The 21,413-nt window shown below is 38.0% G+C and overlaps 1 protein-coding gene across 1 annotated transcript in view; it reads left to right on the top strand.

The window, feature by feature from the left end:
- Positions 1–21,413, top strand: part of Cenpi (centromere protein I) — an 81,891-nt gene that overhangs the window by 44,978 nt on the left and 15,500 nt on the right. The window contains exons 16-17 of the mRNA XM_046419195.2: positions 7,172–7,266; positions 20,789–20,924. Coding sequence (XP_046275151.1) covers positions 7,172–7,266; positions 20,789–20,924 — 231 coding nt within the window. The remainder of the gene's footprint in view (positions 1–7,171; positions 7,267–20,788; positions 20,925–21,413) is intronic.

Below are 21,413 nucleotides of genomic sequence, written 5' to 3'. Positions count from 1 at the left end.
ATACACATTTATGCATACATACATGTATTTCTATGAAAGTGAGAGGTGGGATGGGGGAGGGAAGATGGAATGGAAAACAGACAGTCTTCAAGGATAGAACTCAAGGGAATATTCAGTATTTAATTCTGAAGCTAAAAATGAGGAGAGTCTGTAAAGCTACCTTAAGGAATTAACAGGTATGAAAAGAACTAGGAGAAGAATAATGCAAGGAAACAAAGGGAATACAGGATATCATGAAGGAGTTAAGGAATACTGTTGCCAAATATTCCAGGAAAGATGTCACTTCTTTTTTTTCTTTTGGAATTAACAATACCGAGATTTTGGCTAAGTTTGTGACTAATTTTAATACAGTGTGGATCCAGAAGCCAGGTTGTGAGGTTTGAAGGGTGAATACAAAGTGAAAAAATTAAGACAGCTGGGGATATAATTTAGTGGTAGAGTGTTTGCCTAGTATGTGCAAAGCCCTGGGCTGATCCCCAGCATTATAGGAAAAAAAAAAAGTGAAGACAGTGGTTACAGAGCATGCTTCATATTTGCCTAAAAAGAAGAGGTTCAGAAAGAGATATTTTGATTGGGACTTTGAAAGGAAGTTGTATTTGCTTGTTTATTTCCCCCAGAATGAGAGAGAAAAACCTGAGTGTTTATACATAGAGCCGAAAGAGCTAGTTAAAAACGGAGACAGGCTGAAAATTGAGGAAAGATAGGGGATAGTTAATGATATAAGGTTCCAGAAGAAACATGAAAGTATTGAATTAAGGCTAGGTAGAGGAGCCAGGTATGGTGATACACGCCTATAATCCCTGTAGCTTGCTTGGGGGGATGAGGAAGGAGAATTGCGAGTTCAAAGCCAGCCTTAGCAACTTAGTGAGGCACTAAGCAACTCAGTGAGAACCTGTCTCTAAATAAATACTTAAACAAGGGTTGGGGACTAGGTAAAGGGGTTTGCTTGAATGGATGGTGAGAAATGGGAGGCACCACTTATCTTCTAAAACTGTATGGGGAAGGACATATTGTTAGGTAGATATGTAGATATATTTGTAGAGTTGGAAGAAAGGGCAAGAAAATAAAATAATTTGTGCCTAAGACTGTTAAAGTTTTCAAAATAGGAAGCATGTTACACAGGAAAGAATTAAGTAGAAGGACTTGGGGTGGTTATCTAGGTAGGACAGCCTACGCAGATGGGGAGGGGAGCAAGAACATGCACTGATCAAAGACAAATAAAGAATTATTGAGCTTCATTAAGGGTCCAGCTGAAGTTGGAGAACATAAATTTGGAGTGGCACTAACACATTTAGTTTTGTAATTTTCTTCAGCTTAATAATGAAGAAAAGAAAATATGTATTAAAATTGAATGAATCTGGGGCTGGGTTGTGGCTCAGTGGTAGAGCCTAGCATGTGCTAGGCTGGGTTCGATCCTCAGCACCACATAAAAAAATAAATGAATAAAGGTATTGTGTCCAACTACAACTGAAAAATAAATATAAAAAAAATTGAATGAATCTGGAGTTTTGATGATTGAATGGAGTGCAAGAGAATTGAGAATGATTGACAGTGTGGTCTGTTCTATATAGAGAAATAAGGATAAGAGAAGGTTAAGCTTGAAAATAGAAGTTAAAATGAAGTAATCAAAGGATTGAATGTGAAGTTGAATAGCAAGAGTATAGTTAGTTGGAGTTGAGGGTGTGAAGAAAAATAGGAAGGCAGGAAAAATAGAAAGTTACAACACAAAAGTAGTAGATTTCAGTGGTGGTTCAATTTAGGTTATGACAGAATCTAGTGTGTGGCTGTAGAAGTAGGTAAGGTAAGTGAAAGTGAAGGCTGTTTGATTTAAGGTCAAGAAAATAAAGCTGAAGTGTTGAGTGGATTACCTTTGGGGGGACACTGACATAACTGAGTTGTCAATGGCAGGATACGAAGCAGAGTGTTGAGGTCCTCAATGAATGTGGATGAGTTTCCAGGAGATAGATAGTAGAGATTTGGGGAAATAAAGTGGGGGGATGTGGGTATAGCTCAGTGATACAACACTTTCCTACCATGCATAAGGCCCTGGGTTTTATCCTCAGCAACTGCTAAAACAAACAAAAATGTAAATGGTAATGTAGTTGGATAATGTGAGCATCAAAGGAGAAAGGGTTTTTTACACAAGGAAGGAGAAATAATTGTTTGGAAATAATGTTGGAGATAGACAATTTTGTGTTTTGAAAACCAAAGAATAGTCAAAGTCATGAGAAAAACTAGCAAAATGCAATCTAAAATAGGGGTCTTCAATTCATCTGTTGGTAGTTGTTTGACTTATGAGGTTCTGTAGCTGATAAAATATTTGTAAACATTCTGAAACAAGGAGAATTTTTTCCCCTGTGTCACCTGATTAAATAGAAGGTCTATTTGATTTTTTATTTTGTTTTGTTTTTGGTATCAGGGATTGAACCCAGAAGTTCTTAACCACTAAGCCAGAATCAGAATATAATTAAGGTAAAAAGAGAAGCATACTTTTAGAATATGAATGTGTGGGTGTAGGTTAACATTGAATAAAAGTTTAGGGTATTGCAACTGAGAGATTTGAGAAGGGTAGGATTAATGAAAGGGGACATGAAGCACAGAGAAATATAAGGATAAATATCCAAAGGAGCATATATTTTAGGAGGTGACTAAGAATAATAGAAACATGAAATAGGGTAGAATTAGCTAGAAATTCAATTAGTTTCAGGGGCTTTATAGTAACTTATTATTGCCTTATTATTGTATGATTTGACTACCACCTTAGTTTAATAAATGAATAATATTTTAAAATCTATAAAAAGTATTTTAACATTCTAGTATATTTTGTTTGTGCCTGATTGATTGTGTCTGTGATAAAATTTTTTTTTTCATTGTAGAATTTTGTATAGGAAAAGCCCCATAAACCCTCCATAACCATGATGTCTTTGCTTTGGAACGTTAATTGTTCAATTTTTGTTCTTATTGATTTATCATTTTCTACAGTTTCAGACATAATGGACATAAATTTTAAAAACCAAATACAAAGTTATCATTGCATAAGAATTCCATGTTTCCACATAGTCTTCATAATATTTCTAATAATGGCACCATAGTCATAGTACTACAATCTATTTAGTCATTTCTCCATTATTATTTCTATTTAGTTTCTGTTGTAGGAATAGATAGCTGTCTTGAGCATCTTCATGTGACATATACATACTGCTGTTCCTTTGCTAAAGCATTCAACACTGCAATGTGCACTTGATAGAGTGCTTCAAATACAAGGGTCTAGCAGCCATGGAGAAAGAATTAGGGTTTGGGAGATGAGACTAGAATATGGGAGACTAGCTAGGAGGATAGAGATGTGAAGGACTGGTATAGGGTAATTATAGTGGAATTGGGAAGGAAATGAATAAGTTGGACATTTTGAAGGAAAAACTTGATAGGATTTGGTGACTGGAAATAAAGCATGAAGGATACAAGATAACTTCAAACTTTTTAGCCTGAGATAGTAAAAGAACTAGGGAGATTTTTCCTGGAAGAAAAACAGAGTAAGATCTTTTTGTTCCTTTCAGGTTTTTAAAGGATCTTTACATGGAAGTTCTCTGTATAAGAGGCAGAGTTAGCTAGAGGGCAGTATTTATTTAGTTGTTTAGGTACTGGGGATTGGACCCAGGGGTGCTTTACCACTGAGCTGCATCCCACCCCTTTTTATTTTTTATTTTGAGATAGGGTCTTGCTAAGTAGCTTAGGGCCTTGCTAAGTTGCAGAGACTGGCCTTGAACTTGCCATCCTCCTGCCTCAGCCTCGTGAGTTGCTGGGATTACAAGTGTACATAACTATGCCTGGCTTAGAAGGCAGCATCTTATTACAGGCAGAGCAGACTTAAAAAGGAATAAAGGATTTTCACAGGTAGTATGTATTTACTAACAGTGGAGGAGGTCAAGCAGAGGTTTAACATTTGTCTACTAGGGATGAGTATGTAGAAAAGATTCTACATACACATCTTCTTACCTTTTTTTTTTAAAAAAAAAAAAACATGTCCCCTTCCATAAACATGAAAACCTTCCTTTGTTGTGGCGGCAGAGTAGGTGGGTGGGGAAATAAACTTTTTTAATTTGTACATTTAGCATTGTAATATTGATTTTTTTTTTTCAAATTATAAAATTCCCTGGCAGAGGGATTTTCTAAGTCAATATTGTTTTAGATGACTCAGGTTGCTTTCAACTTGGACATATTTTTAATATGAATATGAAGTATCAGTTTCTTTTTTTTTCTTTTTATTCTTTTTTTTTGTGTGTGTGTGTGTGTGTAGGGGTGGGTACTGGGGATTAAACCCAGGGATGCTTTACTACTGAGCTCTATCCTCAGCCCTTTTTATTTTTTGAGACAGGGTCTCACTAAATTGCTGCCTTCAAACTTGTGATACTCCTGATTCAGCCTTCCAAGTTGTTGGGATTATAGGTGTGGGCCACCATGTTGGACTGAAGTATCAATTTCTAGGGAAAAAAAAAGTAATTGAACTGTTCTGTGAAGTAGTAGTATGCACCCTATTGTTGGAAGTATTCCTGTAACTAGGCCATTCTTTATTAAAGATATTTAAGAAAGGTTTCAGATTTATAGATTCTATAGTTTATAATCATTAATACCCTGGGTGAATTTCTATTATGACTCCTACTTTTTTATATGTGAAGGCAATCCTGGGAAATCAAGGCAAAGCCTGAGAAAGGAAAGATTAGAATTATTTGATTTTCAAAGTCAGAGAAGATAAATTTTATGACCTTCAAAAAGAAAGTAACTTGTGGTCGGGGGTTGTGGCTCAGAGGTAGAGCACTAACCTACCATGTGTGAGGCAATGGGTTCAATCCTCAGCACCACATAAAAATAAAAAAAATAAAGATATTGTGTTTGCCTATAAATAAAAAATAAATATTAAGAAAGTAACTTGTACTTGTGGATCACAAGGTACAAGGGGTGGAAAACTCATCTGTAGCAACTTCAAAGGATCTCTAAGAGGGGACAATAAGGATAATTTTTTGTTGTTGTTTTTGTTTGGTTCCCATGCATCCACTGGGGATTAAACTCAGGGGCTCTCTACCACTGAACTACATCCCCACCCCTTTTAATTTTACTTAGGTTTTTAAAATAATTTTTCCACATTATTTATTGGTACATTATAGCTGTACATAATGTTGGGAGTTGTTTTACATATTCATACATACACATAATGTAACAGTATAATTTGGCCATTATCACTCCCCAGAACTCTAAATTAATTTTTAAGTTGGTGTATTATATTTATACAAAAAAAGTGGAATTCATTATAATATGTTTGTACTTGTATGTGGCATAGTTTGGTTAATTTCATTCTGTTCTCATTCCCCTTTCTTATCCCTCCTCCCTCCCTTTCATTCCTTTCCTCTCTTCCATTGTTCTCCCTTCTGTTTTCAAAAGATCACCCACCCCCTCTTTTAAAATTTCTATTTCTCTCTAGCTTCCACATGTAAGAGAAACATTTGAACTTTGACTTTCTGAATTTGGCGTATTTCACTCAGCATAATGTTCTCCAGTTCCATCCATTTATCAGCAATTTACATAATATCATTCTACTTTATATCCCAGCCCTCACCCGTTTTTTTTTTGGTACTGGGAAGTGAACTCAGGGGCACTTAACTACTGAACCACATCACCACCCTTTTTAAAATTTTATTTATTTAGAGACAGGGTCTCACTGAGTTGCTTAGGGCCTTGCTAGGTTGTTGAGGTTGTCTTTGAACTCGGAATCCTGCTGTCTCATCCTCCTGGGCCTCTGGGATTAAAGGCATGCACCACTGTGTCTGGCTTATCCCAGCCCCTTTCCCCCACATTTTTAAAAATATTTTTTTAGTTATTCTTGGACACAATACCTTTATTTATTTTTATGTGGTGCTGAGGAACCTCGCACATGCTAGGCAAGCGCTCCACTGCTGAGCCACAACCTCAACCCCTCCCCCACATTTTTAATTGGTGCATTATAGTTGTACACAACTAATTGGTGCATTATAGTTGTACACAATAATGACATTTGTTGTTACATCTTTGTACATGCACACATTGTAACAATATAATTTGTCCCCAATACTTACTCCTCCCTCTCTACCCACCACCCCGTTCATTTTCCTCTTCTGATCTTTCTCTGATTTTTAGGAGATCCACTCCCACCTTTCTTTTCCTTTTTCCTCTCTAGGTTCCACATAGGAGAGAAAATACAACCCTTGACCTTCTGAGTTAGACATATTTCACTTAACATGATGGTCTCTAGTTCCATCCATTTTCCCACAAATGACATAATTTTCATGTTTATTTATGGATGAATAAAATTTTGTTGTGTATATATACTACATTTTCTTTATCCATTGATAGACACCTAGGCTGGTTTCCTAATTTGGTTATTTGATTGTTGTGAACTGTGCTGCTATAAACATGGATATGCATGTATTGCTGAAGTAAGATGACTTTAATTCTTCAGGATAAATTCCAAGGAGTGGTATAGCTGGGTCATATGGTAGTTCCATGTCTAGTCTTTGTGTGTGTGTGTGTGTGTGTGTGTGTGTGGTGCTGAGGATTGAACCCAGTACCTTGTGCATGTGAGGCAAGCACTCTACCAACTGAGCTATATCCCCAGCCCTCCATGTCTAATCTTTTGAGGAACCTTCATATTTATTTCCATAGTGGTTGTACTATTTTTCAGTCCCACCAACAGTGTAAAAGTGTTCCTTTTTTTCACATTCTCTCGCTAGCCCCTTTTTATTTTGAGACAGGGTCTCATTAAGTTGCCTAGGCAGGCCTTGAACTTGAGCTCCTTCTGCCTCAATCTCCCATGTAGCTGGAATTACAGGCATGCTCTACCACTCCTGGAAAGGATGTTTTTATTTGATGATATAATATTTGTTATAAATGAATATAATTTAGAGAAAAAAAGTTTTGTTTTAGGTCAGTCCTGTTGAGGTGAGTTTCTTGTAGAGAAAATGGCAAAATAAACTTGTATTTGAGGTCATCTGTCACCTGGAGAATTACCATGTTGGAGCAGCACCTATTGAGTTCTAAGACAGTCATCTCTATGGTCCCTTCTACTCTACCCTCTGTTCTGAACACTGTTATGTCTGAATGATATTTTGAATGATTTTTTTTTTGTTTTGTTTTGCCCCCTCAGTGTAGTGTTCTTCAGAGTCTGAAAGAGCTACTGCAGAACTGGCTGTTGTGGCTTTCTGTGGACATTCGCATGAAACCTCTGACGAGCAGTCTTCTGTGAGTTATCTTACAGTCCTCCAGAAAAGATAATCTATATAAAAATGTTTGCATATGAAGTTTAATAGTGTGTCATGAAACCTTATGGTTTCTTATAAATGCTTGGTAGTACTTTTCTGAAATACTTTTTTTGTTTTCACTCTTCTTCCCAACAAAAAGAAAATTCTCCTATTCTATGTCAGAAAGCAGCCCTTTAGCCTCAAAGCACTTGGTATGAGTTAACTTAGCAAAACACTGGAGAGCTGAGATTAGCATTGCAACTTTGACTTCCATTCAGCCTAACTCACTTTATAAAATGTATTCTTATATATGTAAAGCCAATTTTGATGATGAGTAGAAATTTTTTGAGGTAATTTTTGCCATTCCTCTGGTGTAATTTGGTTAGGTGTATTAATTTATCTTGACTTTTGGGTTAAAGAGCCCAAATTTCCATTAAATGTGTGCTTTACCCTAAAAGTGGAAGTAAAAGACTGGATTTCAAGGAAATACATAATCATATTATTCTATTATCAGCCACATTATTTTATAGCATTTAAAAACTTTATATTATAGGAAGTTGCAAACATAATTAAAAGTAGAGAAAATAGTGCATTGTTACCTCTAGGTACTCATCATCCACCTTCAAAAGTTAACTTATGATTAACCTTTTTTTAATCTATAAATCCTTCTACTTCCTGGATCATTTTTGTAAAATATCGGGGTTTTTTGAGATATAATTAATACACATAGCATAAAGTTTATCCTTATGAGTACACAATTTCTTGGGGTTTAGTATATTCACAAAGTTGTACATCTAATTTCAGAATGTGTTCATTATTCCCACAAAGAAATGCTATGCCTATTAGCAGACATTCCCCTGTTGTGCCCTGGCAACAACTAATCTACTTTTTTATCAATTAATTTACCTTTTTTTCATGCTGCTCCCATCCAGCCCACCACGCAGACACAGAATAACTTTTTATAAGTTTCAGGATGGCTTCCCTGGCTCCCAACCTCAGGCTCCCACAGGGGGACAAGAGAAAGTCACGAGAGGCTGATGAGAGAGAGGGAGTGCATGTTCTGGAGTTGGCTTTTATTGGGGGAAGCTGTTTCTTAGAACATCCTATCTGAAAAAAGGGACAAAGGGTAGGATTACAGAGGAACAGGTGAGTGTAACTCAATCCCACCAGGTAACGCCTACTCCTGGAGCCATGCCTCATTATCTAAGTAGAGGTAAAGCCCAAGTTATTGTGGGGTGCAATAATTGTTCAGTATCTCTTGCTCAGGACTTAAGGGCATATTTCCAGAGCAGCTCCCGATATATTCCCCCTTCTTTATTTGAAAAAGTATGTGATGAGTCGCTATCTAGAATTCTTGTTCTGAAGGCACAACATCCTATGATTGCAAGAGAGGATTAATAGCAAAGCGAACAGTCCAATAATATACCATGTAGAATGTTTTAGTATGTTTCCATGGTTAAAACCATTCAACGCTAAAGTATTTGATCAGGTAAAGAGGTAGGAACTGAAAAATTAATCTTACTTTTTTGTATATCTTGAATATGATGATGTAACTCCAAAAGATCCAAGTTATTATTATTGTTCTGTCAAATATCTAATAAATGGTTTTTAACCATTTCCCAATTCCATTGGGAAGCACTGTATTTGGCAGCAGTAACACACACATATTTATAATCAGTATGACATTTGAGTCTTTCCTTGAACCTTAAAGCTGAAAGCTCATTATCAATATTTATAACAGTAGCTTCTAAGGCATTTAGCTTAGTTTCAATCCTTTCCTCAATATTTATCTGATTATAAAGAGCTTTGGAAGTGTTCTAAGCCAAATTATTAAGAAAGTCTGCATGCTGAATATTTTGGCCACTGAAGCTGTGACCGTGGAAGCAATAAATGAAATTAAGGCAGCCACTCCAAGTATTATAAATCCAAGAGCTCACTTAGGTCTAGTCAGCTGGGCATGTATTTGTTGTAACACTTGAAAACCAGGATCAGTATACCATGGCTCTGAGATATTAGCTGGCAATACAACAAAAGAGGACTGGTGAAGTATCAGTGTTCCCTTCTCTGTATTGTATCTGGTGATACAATTAGTTAAATTACATTTATTACAGGCTACAAGATATATATCATCTTTTCTTTTGACTTTCACATCTCTAGTAATTAAAACATAAGGAGATTGAACACAGGCTCACAGGCCATAATAAGAACCTTCCTTACTACAATTTCTGCCTACAAAGTCAGGTAAAGGTTTGTCAGTAAAATGTAAACATTCTGAGGCTGCAATCAAATGCCAGCCATCTTTCTGAATGCCACCTTTCCTGAAGATCAAGATGTTACTAACAAATCCTCCAGGGGTCATGGCAGCACCCTTATGTAATTGTTTTTTGTCAGTCCTCGGAGACTAATCTAAAATATACCCATTATTTCTAGACAATTTATGCTGTATTGGGAAGGTATTTATACAATCCATCCATTTAGGGAATGTGCCAATTTCTATTGCAGAATGGTTAGGACAGTGAGGTATTAATGAACATTCTGCTGAAATGACTGGCTTGTTATGAGAGAATCCCTTTTAATAACTGTTCTAATATGGCTTTGAGTACTTGAGGCCAGTATGATTAGCTGGTCTAGGCCCCCCAACTGCTCTTTTCCTCAAAGGACACTTTTAGACAGCCAGCATGTTTATTGAGGGACCAACACATAGGTAACTGACCGCTACAGCCAGAATAATTAAATCCAGTCATCTGGATGGGAGTACTATGGGTGTCTGTAAAACCTCCCATCATAAGTGAGTCATTAGTAAATAGTGGGATGGATTCTCTAGTCCATACCATTGGGTGTACTAGAGGTGGATCTGGAAAGTATGTCGATACGTTTCTCCCTGTGTCCCAGTTACCTGGCAGCTCAATACAGCTAGCATTGCTTTAAGCTCATAGCTGGAGACTTAGTCCTTCCTTGCTACTGGATCATCTGCTCAGCCTGCAGCGTCAGATTTTTCAAAAACTTCCATGAGGGTAGCTTCACCGTTGGGTCTCTCTGGGCCATCTTTTTTCCCCCTCATCCTTCCTCTTCTTGTAAGGAGTCATCTCTGGATCGATCCTCAGTCATTTGAACCTTACCTCTAGGTCCTCCATGTCTGATGGCACATTCAGGTACCCAAGTAGGATAAAATGCACCTTCTGGGAAAATACAAGCATGACCTGTACCCCATATCATCACTGGATCTGGTCCTTTCCATTGACCTGTTTGTAAATCTTTCCACCAAACTTGGCTTAAAGAATCTGTTACTGTGGAAGATGTGTGTCTCTCAGCTGCAATGTGACCTTCTGAGTCACAATTTAGAAAATTTAAAATAAACAAGGCATGGTTAAGGTTATTATGGGAGGGGTCCTATTTCCCCCTTTCTGTTTTTGTAATTACAGTTTAATAGATAAATGAGCTCGTTCTACAATGGCTTGACTCTGAGGGTTGTAAGGAATACCTGTTTTATGGTCAATACGAAACTGTTGGTAGAACTGCTGAAAAGAAGAGCTAGTATAAGCTGGTGCATTATCAGTTTTAATCTGTAAAGGACATCCTAATACTGCAAAGGCAGCTAGGCAATGAGAAATAAAATGTTGCGTATTTTCTTTTGCATGTCTGTGGCAAAGATAAATCTGGAATAAGTATCTACAATTACATGTACATAACATTATTTGCCAAATTGAGGAATGTGAGTTACATCCATTTGCCATAACTGATTTGGTCATAACCCGTGGGGATCTACCCCAGATGGTAAAGATGGAATGTGTACAACACATTGTGGGAATTGATGTACCATTTGACGCACTTGCTCTCTAGTAATAATAAAATTTTTATGCAAACTAGAAGCATTTTGATGATGTAATGAACGTGAAGCCTGTGCACAGTCATACAAAGACAGTTGCTGACAAACAGCAACCAGTTTATCAATCTTATCATTACCTGATGTTAAAGGCCCTGGGGGATTAGTGTGGGCCTGTGTATGGCCTATAAAACATGCATGTTGATGTGTTTGAACTGTCTTCTGCAAGGTATGAAACAAATTGAATAACTCTTATGATGATGTGTACCCAGTAGGTGAAGTTTCAATATTTTTTGTAACTCCAACTGCATGTAAACTATCAGAATAAATATTAATTGACTCATTTGCAAAATGATTTAAAGCACACATGAAAGCCTGAAGTTCTGCTCATTGTGCAGGATTACCTCTGTCTGAGCATGGCTATATAAACCTGCTTTACCTGAACTTGACCTATCAGTGAACACGGATAGTGCTCCATCTATTGGTTGAGCATGCACAATTTTGGAAAAATAAATGTAGTTACTAAGGCAAATTGAATAATTTTATCATGAGGATAGTGACTTCCTATCTGACCTGGAAAATTAGCAAAAGCTACTTGCCAAGTATTAGAAGTTTGGAAAAGCCAATCATTTTGTTGAGTAGAATAAGGGATAAAAACAATATTAGATTATGATCCAACCAGCTGTAAAACTTGAGTTCTGCCTTTAATAACCAACTTAGCAACAAAATCATGAAAAGGAGTTAATGACTTTTGAAGAGAATGAACTAAGTGGATCCATTCAATAACTCCCAATGATTGCCATATCACTCCTGTAGGAGCATAAGCAGTGGGAAATATTAATAAATATGTAGGCTCCTGTGGGTTGATTCTGTAAGTTGAGCACTTTTAATAGCAAATTCAACCTTCTTTAAGGCCGTTCTTGCTTCTGTTGAGAGCTGACAAGGAGAAGTCGGAGAACAGTCCCCCTGTAAAATCTGAAACAAAAGACTCAAATCTGCTAGACTCAAATCTGTTAGTTTTAAAGATGGTCTCAGCCAATTAATATCACCTAATAATTTTTGAAAATCATTAAGGGTGTGTAATCCTTTGACTCTTGTAAGTTTTGAGGACGAATTGTGCGTCCTTCTTTTATATTACCTAGATACCGAAAAGGAGATGTTTTTGCACCTTTTCAGTTCTATGCACAAACGTATCGCAGTAAGTGAATTTTCTAATTGAGCAAAAACTTTTAAAAGTACATCTGGATTAGCATGAGCTAAAAGTATATCATCCATTAAATGAATAATGTATGCATCAGGGAATTTTTCCCTTATTGGTGTGATAGCTTGTGCCACAAAATTTTGACAAAGAGTTGAACTATTACATATACCCTGAGATAATACTTTCCAGCAATATCTCTTAACTAGTTCTTTAAAATTTATTGCTGGAACATTAAAAGCAAATGTTTTTACAATCATCTGGATAGTGAAGAACCAATCTTTTAGATCTGATCTATCATCATTAGATGATAATCTAAAGGAATTCCTGTAAGAGAAGGAAGCTGTGGTTGTAAAGCTCCTGTGGGCTTGGTAACACAATTAATTGTCCTGAGATCTTGCAACAACCTCCATTTACCACACTTTTTCTTAATTACAAAAATTGGACTAAAAATAGGTTCTATATGGTTAGCCTGATGTTGTTCCAGGACCAACATATTGGCTCTTTTAAGTTTCTCCCTTGTTAAGGGCCACTGACAAACCCAGATTGGCTCTTCTGTGAGCCAGTTAATCTTTTCTGATGTTTTTTTGGTTTTGTTTTGTTTTGTTTTGGGGGGTGGGGGCGGGAAGAAAGTCAGTGCCCCTGCCAAAAGTTTTGGCTGGATGAATTAACTAGTTTTCTCTGGGGAGACTAGGTTATAGGTACATACCCTTCATGTGAATTCCCTTCAAATTTCCTAGGAGAAATAAATTTTTGATTAAGTCCCTGAAATGACACAATGGAGTTTGGAGTTATTAATAACAAACTCAAGCTGCTTAGAATATTTTGACCCCATAAATTTACTGGCAAGGTGTCTAGGACATAGGGTTTAAAGACTCCACAATTACCATCTTTATCCTCTCACCAAAGATATTGAGCACTTTGTGCAGGTTGAGAAATTTGACCAATCCCTTCTAAGCTGGAAGGTGCAATGTGTAAAGGCCATTCTTTGGCCAGTACCTGCTAGAAATAACTGACTTGTCTGCTCCTGCATCAAACACACCTCTGAAATTTTTATGGTTGATTTTAAGATTCAATAGAGGGCGCTCCTGTCTAACCAATTGAGCCTAATACACCTGGTCCAGGGACCTGGAACTTGGGTTTTCACCTGGGCCATTGGAGGAGTGACAAGGCAAGAATATTAATTGTGCTATCACATCCCTTGGAGAAAGCTGAATAATGCAATTGATTGAACAGTAACCCTGATCTCTTGCCGCAGTCTGTCTGGGCACAAATAACCGAGCCGCCACAAAGCCTTGTAGGTTCAAACAGCAACTCTTTATTCCCAAACTCTCACTGGCACTCTACACACACTTTCCGGGAACACACTCCCTCCACCGGGCTCAGGCTCCGCGCGCCAATTCTCTCTGAACCCCTGCAATAACTCAACGGGAACTCCAAAGTAGCTGGTGCCCAAAGCAGTAGGATCCGCCCTAATCCCGGAGCAGGGTCACCTTTCAACCATTCCCTCTAGCAAAATGCCAGGTGTCATTCCCACTAAACTGTGGCTCTCAACAATCTTCTTCAAAATTTGGATCAATAACACCCGGCAATATTTGAATTCCTCTTTGACTTAAATTGCTTCATCCTAACACTAGGCCTATGGTATTTTGCGGCAGAGGCCCATTAATCCCTGTAGGAATTTGTTTTGGGCCCATTTCAGGAGTTAAAATTAGTCCCAAGGCTACTCAGAGTCCCAAGCTCTCGGCCCCTGGGGTGGAAGCATCCCGGAAGCATAGTAATGCCAGGCCAGCTGGGCTAGGCTTGATGATGTCTGACTGTGAGCCCATGGCTCCTCTTCTGGTGTAAACTGCAGAGCCCCTACTGTTTGGTGTGGCTGGGGCAGGCCCTATGTCCAGTTTCCCTGGCAGTAAAGATGGAAGTGGTTGTAAAGCTGCCACAAATGGCAGCTGGCCACCTCTGCAATGCCTGCCGGAGCCTCTCCATGCCACATGGTCACCTCTTCAATGGTGCCAGCCGGAACCAGGTGGATCTCCCTGGCTGCATGACGAACCACAGTCCCTAGCCATCTGCCCAGTCTTACCACAGTTAAAACATTGCCTCTGAGAGTGTCATCTCCTAGACTGAGGCTGTAAAACTTGCTTTAAAGCCACAACAATTGTCAAACCTTGTGATTGCACCGGACTCACATCAGAGAAAAGGCAAATAAATTTAGAAAGAGTTTCTTTTTTCCGATGGGGTTGGATAATTTCCTGGCAGACTTTTGGCATTTTCAAAAGCTAATTGTTTGACCAAAATCTCAGATGCATTTAAGTCACCAGTGGTCCTATTAGCCACCTGGTAAAGGCAAGCTACAAAATCCGAGAATTTTTCCTCTGGTCCTTGCCTGATCTGACTGAAATCTAAAATTTTTTCACCTTTGTTTGATAGTTCTCTCCAGGCTCTCCTAGCACACGTACTAATCTGATCATAAATTGGTAAATCATAATTTAACTATTCTAAATCTGCAAATGGTCCCATTCCAGTTAACATCTCTATGGGATTGTCAGTACCATGTCTATGATTCCTTTCAGCTTGTTCAGTGCAGAAATCAGTCCAGTTTGATCTCCATAATAATAAATCACCTCTGGATTGATATGTTTTGACTAACGTAATCCAGTCATGAGGTGGTAATGGCTTACTACAGATTGATTCAATCAAGCTCTGAACAAAAGGTGAACTTGGAGCACAAGTGCAATAAGCATTTTTCAGCTCCTTCATAGTTTTAAAAGGAACCACAGTGTGCATTCAAACACGCTGGTTTTGCTTGTCTACCTGCTGAAAAACTGGAAAAAGCTAGAAACCTGTAATGTCTTCTCCTTCCCCCAATGCACCCTTAAATCCACGTTGGAGCAGTGAGAGTTTGGCCAGAGGTTCAGAGTGGCTGAACCTCTTTCTCCCGGAGGGGAGTGGCTGTGTCCAGATGGCGGAAGCAGGACCACTCAACCAGAGATTATTAAAACCCATTCCCAGCTCACTTTCTTCATCAGACTGGGAATCCTCTGAACTCTGCAGCTTGGCCTCTCTGGAATTTTCCCTTGTGGTTTCCTCCCTTCCATCTTGGATTTGACTTCCTGACGCTCAATCCAGGCTGGCTTCCTCTATAGCACCCACCCCTACCAACCAGTTTCACTGACATGCTTGTGAATCACTCTTTGCCCCATCTGCTGTAATTTGAATAGTCTTAGGTCTTGCCCCAAGCCTTTCTGTCTGAGGTTTACAAGCTACAGACTGGGCGTGACTTGACTCCACCCTTAAGCCCAGGCACAGACAGAGAAATTCATCTTGGAACCGCACAAGGCTGTCATGTTCAAAGGTCCTAATTGCATTCTGCAGCCCTTCCAACAATTCGTTGGAGGACCAGTGGTCCTCTTCTCGGTCCATGAAAAGACACATTTGTAAGGCAGTCCAGACTTTCTGAATATTCTCTATTGTACCTCTGGGTAGTTTAGCGGAGAGGCAACCTTTAAACAGCTTTCCACCTAGCCTCTCCCAAGTATGTAAATTAGGCAATTTTTCCTTGGAAAAACGATGAACAGACATCATTGACTATTTGTAGGAATTTAGTGAGCTGGGCTCTCTTGATCTGTTTTCCCCTACGATTAATTAACGTCTCTAGGATCATGAAGTAGATTTTTCTCTCTGAAGACTTTGAATTCCCCATGTTACGATTAGTGTCCCCTGTCAAGATTAGCATTCTTTACTCTTCGTCTGCAATATGTTTTCTATTTTCTAAATGTGCTTAACCAAAGTCAACCTGCCAAATTCACAATGAGTGCCTCTCGTTTGGTGCCAATCTGCTGCCCCCGTTCAGCGTAGGCAACTGAACCAAAGTCACTCATGTGAATTTTGGGGTAACACAAAATATCATACAGACATGGAATACCTTTTTGTAAGCTTCAGGATAGCTTCCCTGGCTCCCGGCCTCAGGCTCCCACAAGGAGAACAAGAGGCTGGCACGAGATGCTGACAAGAGAGAGGGAGTGCATGTTCTTGAGTTGACTTTTATTGAGGGCAAGGGGCAGGATTACAAAGGAACAGGTGAGTGTAACTCAGCCCCACCAGAAATGCCTGCTCCTGGAGCCATGCCTGAGCAGAGGTAAAGCCTACGTTATTGTGGGGTGTAATAATTGTTCAGTATCTCTTGCTCAGGACTTAAGCACGTGTATTCCCAGAGTGGCTCCCGACAATTTCATATGAATGGAACCATGCAAAATGTGGCCTTTTGCATCTGGCTTCTTTTACTTCCTGTTTACTTTCCACCTACATTTGGCAGGGGTGAGGGGGGATAGTACTAGGGATTGAACCCAGGGGTGTTTAACCACTAAGCCACATCCCCAGCCCTTTTTGGTATTTTTAATTTAGAGACAGGGTCTCTCTAAGTTGCTGAGAGCCTCCCTAAGTTATTGAGGCTGGCTTTGAACTCATGATTCTCCTGCCTCAGCCTCTCAAGCCGCTGGGATTACAGGTATATGCCACTGTGCCTGACTCCCCACATTTTTTTTATTGGTGCATTATAGTTGTACATGATGATGAGATTTGTTGTTTCATTTGTACATGCACACAATATAATGATAAAGTTTGTTGACTATCACTCCCCAGCACTCACTCTTTCTTCTCTACCTACCATCTCTTGTTCCTTTCCCTCTATTGGTTTCCCTTTGATTTTTAGGAAATCCACTCCCACCTTTCCTTTCCTTTTTTCCTCTCTAGGTTCCACATAGGAGAGAAAATATACTACCTTGACCTTCTGAGTTTGACATATTTCACTTAACATGATGGTCTTTAGTTCCATCCATTTCCCCACAAATGACATAATTTCATGTCTCTTTATGGGTGAATAAAATTCCATTGTGTATATATACCACATTTTCTTTATCCATTCAGCCATTGATAGACACCTAGGCTGGTTCACTAATTTGGTTGTTGTGAATTGTGCTGCTCTAAACATGGGTATGCATGTATCACTGTAGTATGATGACTCAGGATAAATACTGAGGAGTGGTATACGTTGATTATATGGTAATTCCATGCCTAGTCTTTTGAGGAACCTTCATACTGATTCCCATAGTGCTCATACTAATTTAGAATCCCACCAACAATGTAAAAGTGTTCCTTTTTATTATTTTGTCAAAATAGATTATACTAGCATGTATGACTATGAAGTGTTCTTTTTTCTCCACATCCTCCCTTTTACTTTTAAAGTAAAACTCAGATACCATCTCAACTGTAGAATAATGGTACCATTATGATATCTAAAAAAAATAATAGTTCTTAATATTTTGGGGTGTACCAGGGGTTGAACCCAGGTGTGCTTAACCACATCCCCAGCCCTGTTTTTTTCTTTTTTTGGAGACAGGGTCTTGCTAAGTTGCTTAAGGCCTCACTAAGTTACTGAGGCAGACTTCGAATTTGTGATCCCCCTGCCTCATACTCCCGAGTTGCCGGGATTACAAGTGTGCCCCACTTTGCCTGGCTAATAGTTCTTAATATGTTCAAATATGTAACTGGTGTTCAAATTCCCCTTTGATTCAGTTGCATATAACTGATTAAAATATAAGCTCAGGCCCATTTTCCTTATATCCTTATCCCTATAGTGTTCTCATTTGTTTTAGAGGAATAGAGGATAGAACCTTCTTGAGGGTAGCATGAAAATTTGTTTTAAATTAATCATATCCATTATTGTAATGTTTACATATATACCTGATTGTTTTTAGATTAAAATGGATTGTTAGTGGATAGTGAAAATGTTTTGTAATGCTGTGTTTCTCAATATGTGGTCTCTGGAACAGTAGTGTAAGCATCATCTGGAAACTTGTTAGAGATTAAAATTTTCAGTCTCTGCCCTAGATATACTGGGTAAAACTCTGGAGATGTCCCAGTAATCTTTTTTTTTTTTTAATACTTACATAATTATTGTGTAAACTAAGGTTTGAGAGTCACTATTATGAAGAAATTCTATTAAGAGTAGTTTGTGTCTATAACCTTTGGCCAACTTGCAATGTAAGTCTAAGACACCCCTGAGACACCCCTGAAATAGGTACCTTACAATTTCTATATTTTCTTTTCAAGAATCCTAGAATCTTTCTTTATTAGTGTTATAAATTCAGGGAGAACATCTACAAAGGAGGAGTGCTTTCTAAAATTTGTCAAACAAATAAATTAATATATATGTGTGTGTGTGTGTATATATAACTTTTCTCATTATAATATTTGGTATTGTATGGTTTAGCTCTTTAGTTCTCAATAATTCCTTTTAGAGATATGAATGCAATGCTATAGTTCTATCATATTATCATATGTCATATAACTGTCAAAAAGGAAGTAAATTGTAGTTCTAGACCACAACTAGAGAATGATAGGAAACATTTTTCAGTAGTGGTTCTCCAAGGACATTTCTAATTGTCATAGTGACTGGGAAGAGGGTGCTGTTGTCTTTTAGCAGGCAGCAGCTAGGGATGCTAAATATGCTGAAAATGCTGGGCTGGGGTTGTGGCTCAGTGGTAGAGCACTTACCTAGCAAATGTGAGGCTCTGGGTTTGATTCTCAGCACCACATAAAAATAAAGGTATTGTTATTGTGCCCAACTACAACTAAAAATTAAATATTAAAAAAGTGCTGAAATTGTGAGGGAGTAGGAGGAAGTCCTGAATAGTGAATTGTTTCATCCAAAATGCCAATAGTGCCCTGTGGTAAGACATTTCAGAAGAGGCTGTTCAGTGGTAGAGTACTGGCCCAGCTTGCGTGAAGACCTGGGTTCAATCCCCAGAACTGCTAAAAAAAATTTTTAAAGGGACTGGGGTTTGGCTCAAGCAGTAGCGCGCTTGCCTGGCATGCATGCGGCCCGGGTTCGATCCTCAGCACCACATACAAACAAAGATGTTGTGTCCGCCGAAAGAAAACTAAAAAATAAATATTAAAAAAAATTCTCTCTCTCTCTCTCTCTCCCTCTCCCTCTCCCTCTCCCTCTCCCTTTAAAAAAAGTTTTTTTAAAGGTATTCTGAGCAATCATCATCATTTCAAATTATTTCAGACACACTTGCCAAGTGCTTTCAAAAACCATAGTTAAACTCAGCTTTGCAGGTAGCCCGCTGATAGTATGGATGCCAACTATTTGAATAGTCTCCTAATCCTTCCTTCCTTGTTCTGACACTGAACCATCACAGTGGAAGTGGTAGAATCATCATCTCTCAAGCTTGAGACTATATATATGTACGTATGTATATACACATACACACACACACTATGTTATTATTTTTTTTTCTGTTCTTAAACATTGTTGACTACATGGATAGGAGGGTAAAGCTATGAATTCACATTGCAGGTCTTTTCCTAATCTACTTAATAGCAGATTGAAACAAAGTCTGAGAAATGGATAGGTTGAACTAATTATGCCCAGTGTGATTTAAAGAGATTGATTTGGGAAGAATATAAACTACCCAGATCTGCTTTTTACTAAAAGAATGAAAGATGCCAAAAATTTTGTTATTTTAATATTAGGATTAGATTGAATTTCAGTGGTAAATATATATACATATAGGTACTGGGGGTAAAACCCAGGGTGCTTAACCATTGAATCACATTTCCAGTTTTGTTTTGTTTGTTTTTTTATTTTAAGAGAGAGTCTAGCTAAGTAGCTTAGAGCCTTGCTAATTTGCTGAGATTGGCTTTGAACTGCTGATCTTCCTGCCTCAGCCTTCTGAGTCTCTGGGATTATAAGTGTATGCTACCATGCCTGGGTCAAGTGAAAATATTTTAACAGAATCTTCAGCTGAAGAATTCAAGCAAAACTGGGTTTTGATTTATGTATTAAGTTTTACTCATTGTTTTGCAATGGTTCTGGCATAAGAAATGATTCCCAAAGTCATTTTAGTGTTTATCCTTTTAAACCACTTATGATTTGGTTGAGATTAATTAGTCCTCATTATTTTTTTTCCTGGCTTGCTTTATCATTTTGTTAATTTTCTGATTTTATCCTGAATTTTTCATGTTGCTTTGTCATGAACTCATTCCCCCAATTTCTAGAAATATCCTATTAGGATCCCTACACATTGGTAATATTATTTAAAATATCTAGAACTTAATCCTCCCCCCCTCTCATAATTACTAGTAGAGTCTGGTTATTGAGGATGTTCTATGAATTGATCTTAATGGTTCCTTAGAGGGCTAAGTGTAGTTTTATGATTCATCTCTGTGATTTTTAAAAAAAATATTTATTTTTCAGTTTGACACAATACCTTTATTTACTTATTTTTATGTGGTGCTGAGGAACTATCCCAGGGCCTGAGCAAGAACCCCAGCTCTCATCAGTGTGATTTTCTAAAGGGAATTATACATTGGAGTACTGATAGTCCTCATTTTGTATCCTATCAGCTTCTTGCTATATGTTATCTTCTTTTAGCTTGGAAATTGTGAACACTTTCTCTGTTCTGTATCTGAATGTTATGCATTTCTTTATTGCAGAGAGACAACTTTGGGTGGATCCATGGACTCTGTGTCTAAACTGATTGACTATGTAGGATGGCTGTCCACTACTGCAATGCGATTGGAGAGTAACAGTACTTTCTTGTTGCACTTCATTTTGGATTTCTATGAGAAGGTAGCATGCATTCCATTTTTCCAGTTTAGATTTTGTGATAGCTGTTAAGTGTTCTAGCCCATTATTTAAATTTCATGGACAACCATCAAGGTGTGCTATGAACTTATTAGCATGGTTAAGATAACCGCACATCTTAAAGTTGATTATTGTATTTTCATCTGAGTAAATGACTTTCATAAAATAAAGTATAAAAACAAATGTGTTTTATTTTTGATCCAGTTACCTACCACTTTAATATACATTGACCTATAGTAATACTGGCCCTAGACAGAAGTCTGTTTCTAGCATCACTTTTTTGTTTATCCACTGTATATCACCAACCTCTTGCAAAAACCAAGATATCATTTTGTTTTTTCAGATCTCCTACCTTTCAACCACCTATATTATTCTGGTACTTAGTGCCTTTATGATACTAGTACTCTTAATTGTTTTATAGTATTTAGATAGAACTAAATACTATAGAACTATTACCATGAAGCACCCATTATA

Source organism: Marmota monax, unplaced genomic scaffold, assembly GCF_021218885.2.
Source record: "Marmota monax isolate L192 unplaced genomic scaffold, Marmota_monax_Labrador192_F-V1.1 WCK01_AAM20220418_F8-fsc00206, whole genome shotgun sequence".
NCBI classification, from domain to species: domain Eukaryota; kingdom Metazoa; phylum Chordata; class Mammalia; order Rodentia; family Sciuridae; genus Marmota; species Marmota monax.
This window is presented reverse-complemented; position numbering and strand designations above follow the sequence as displayed.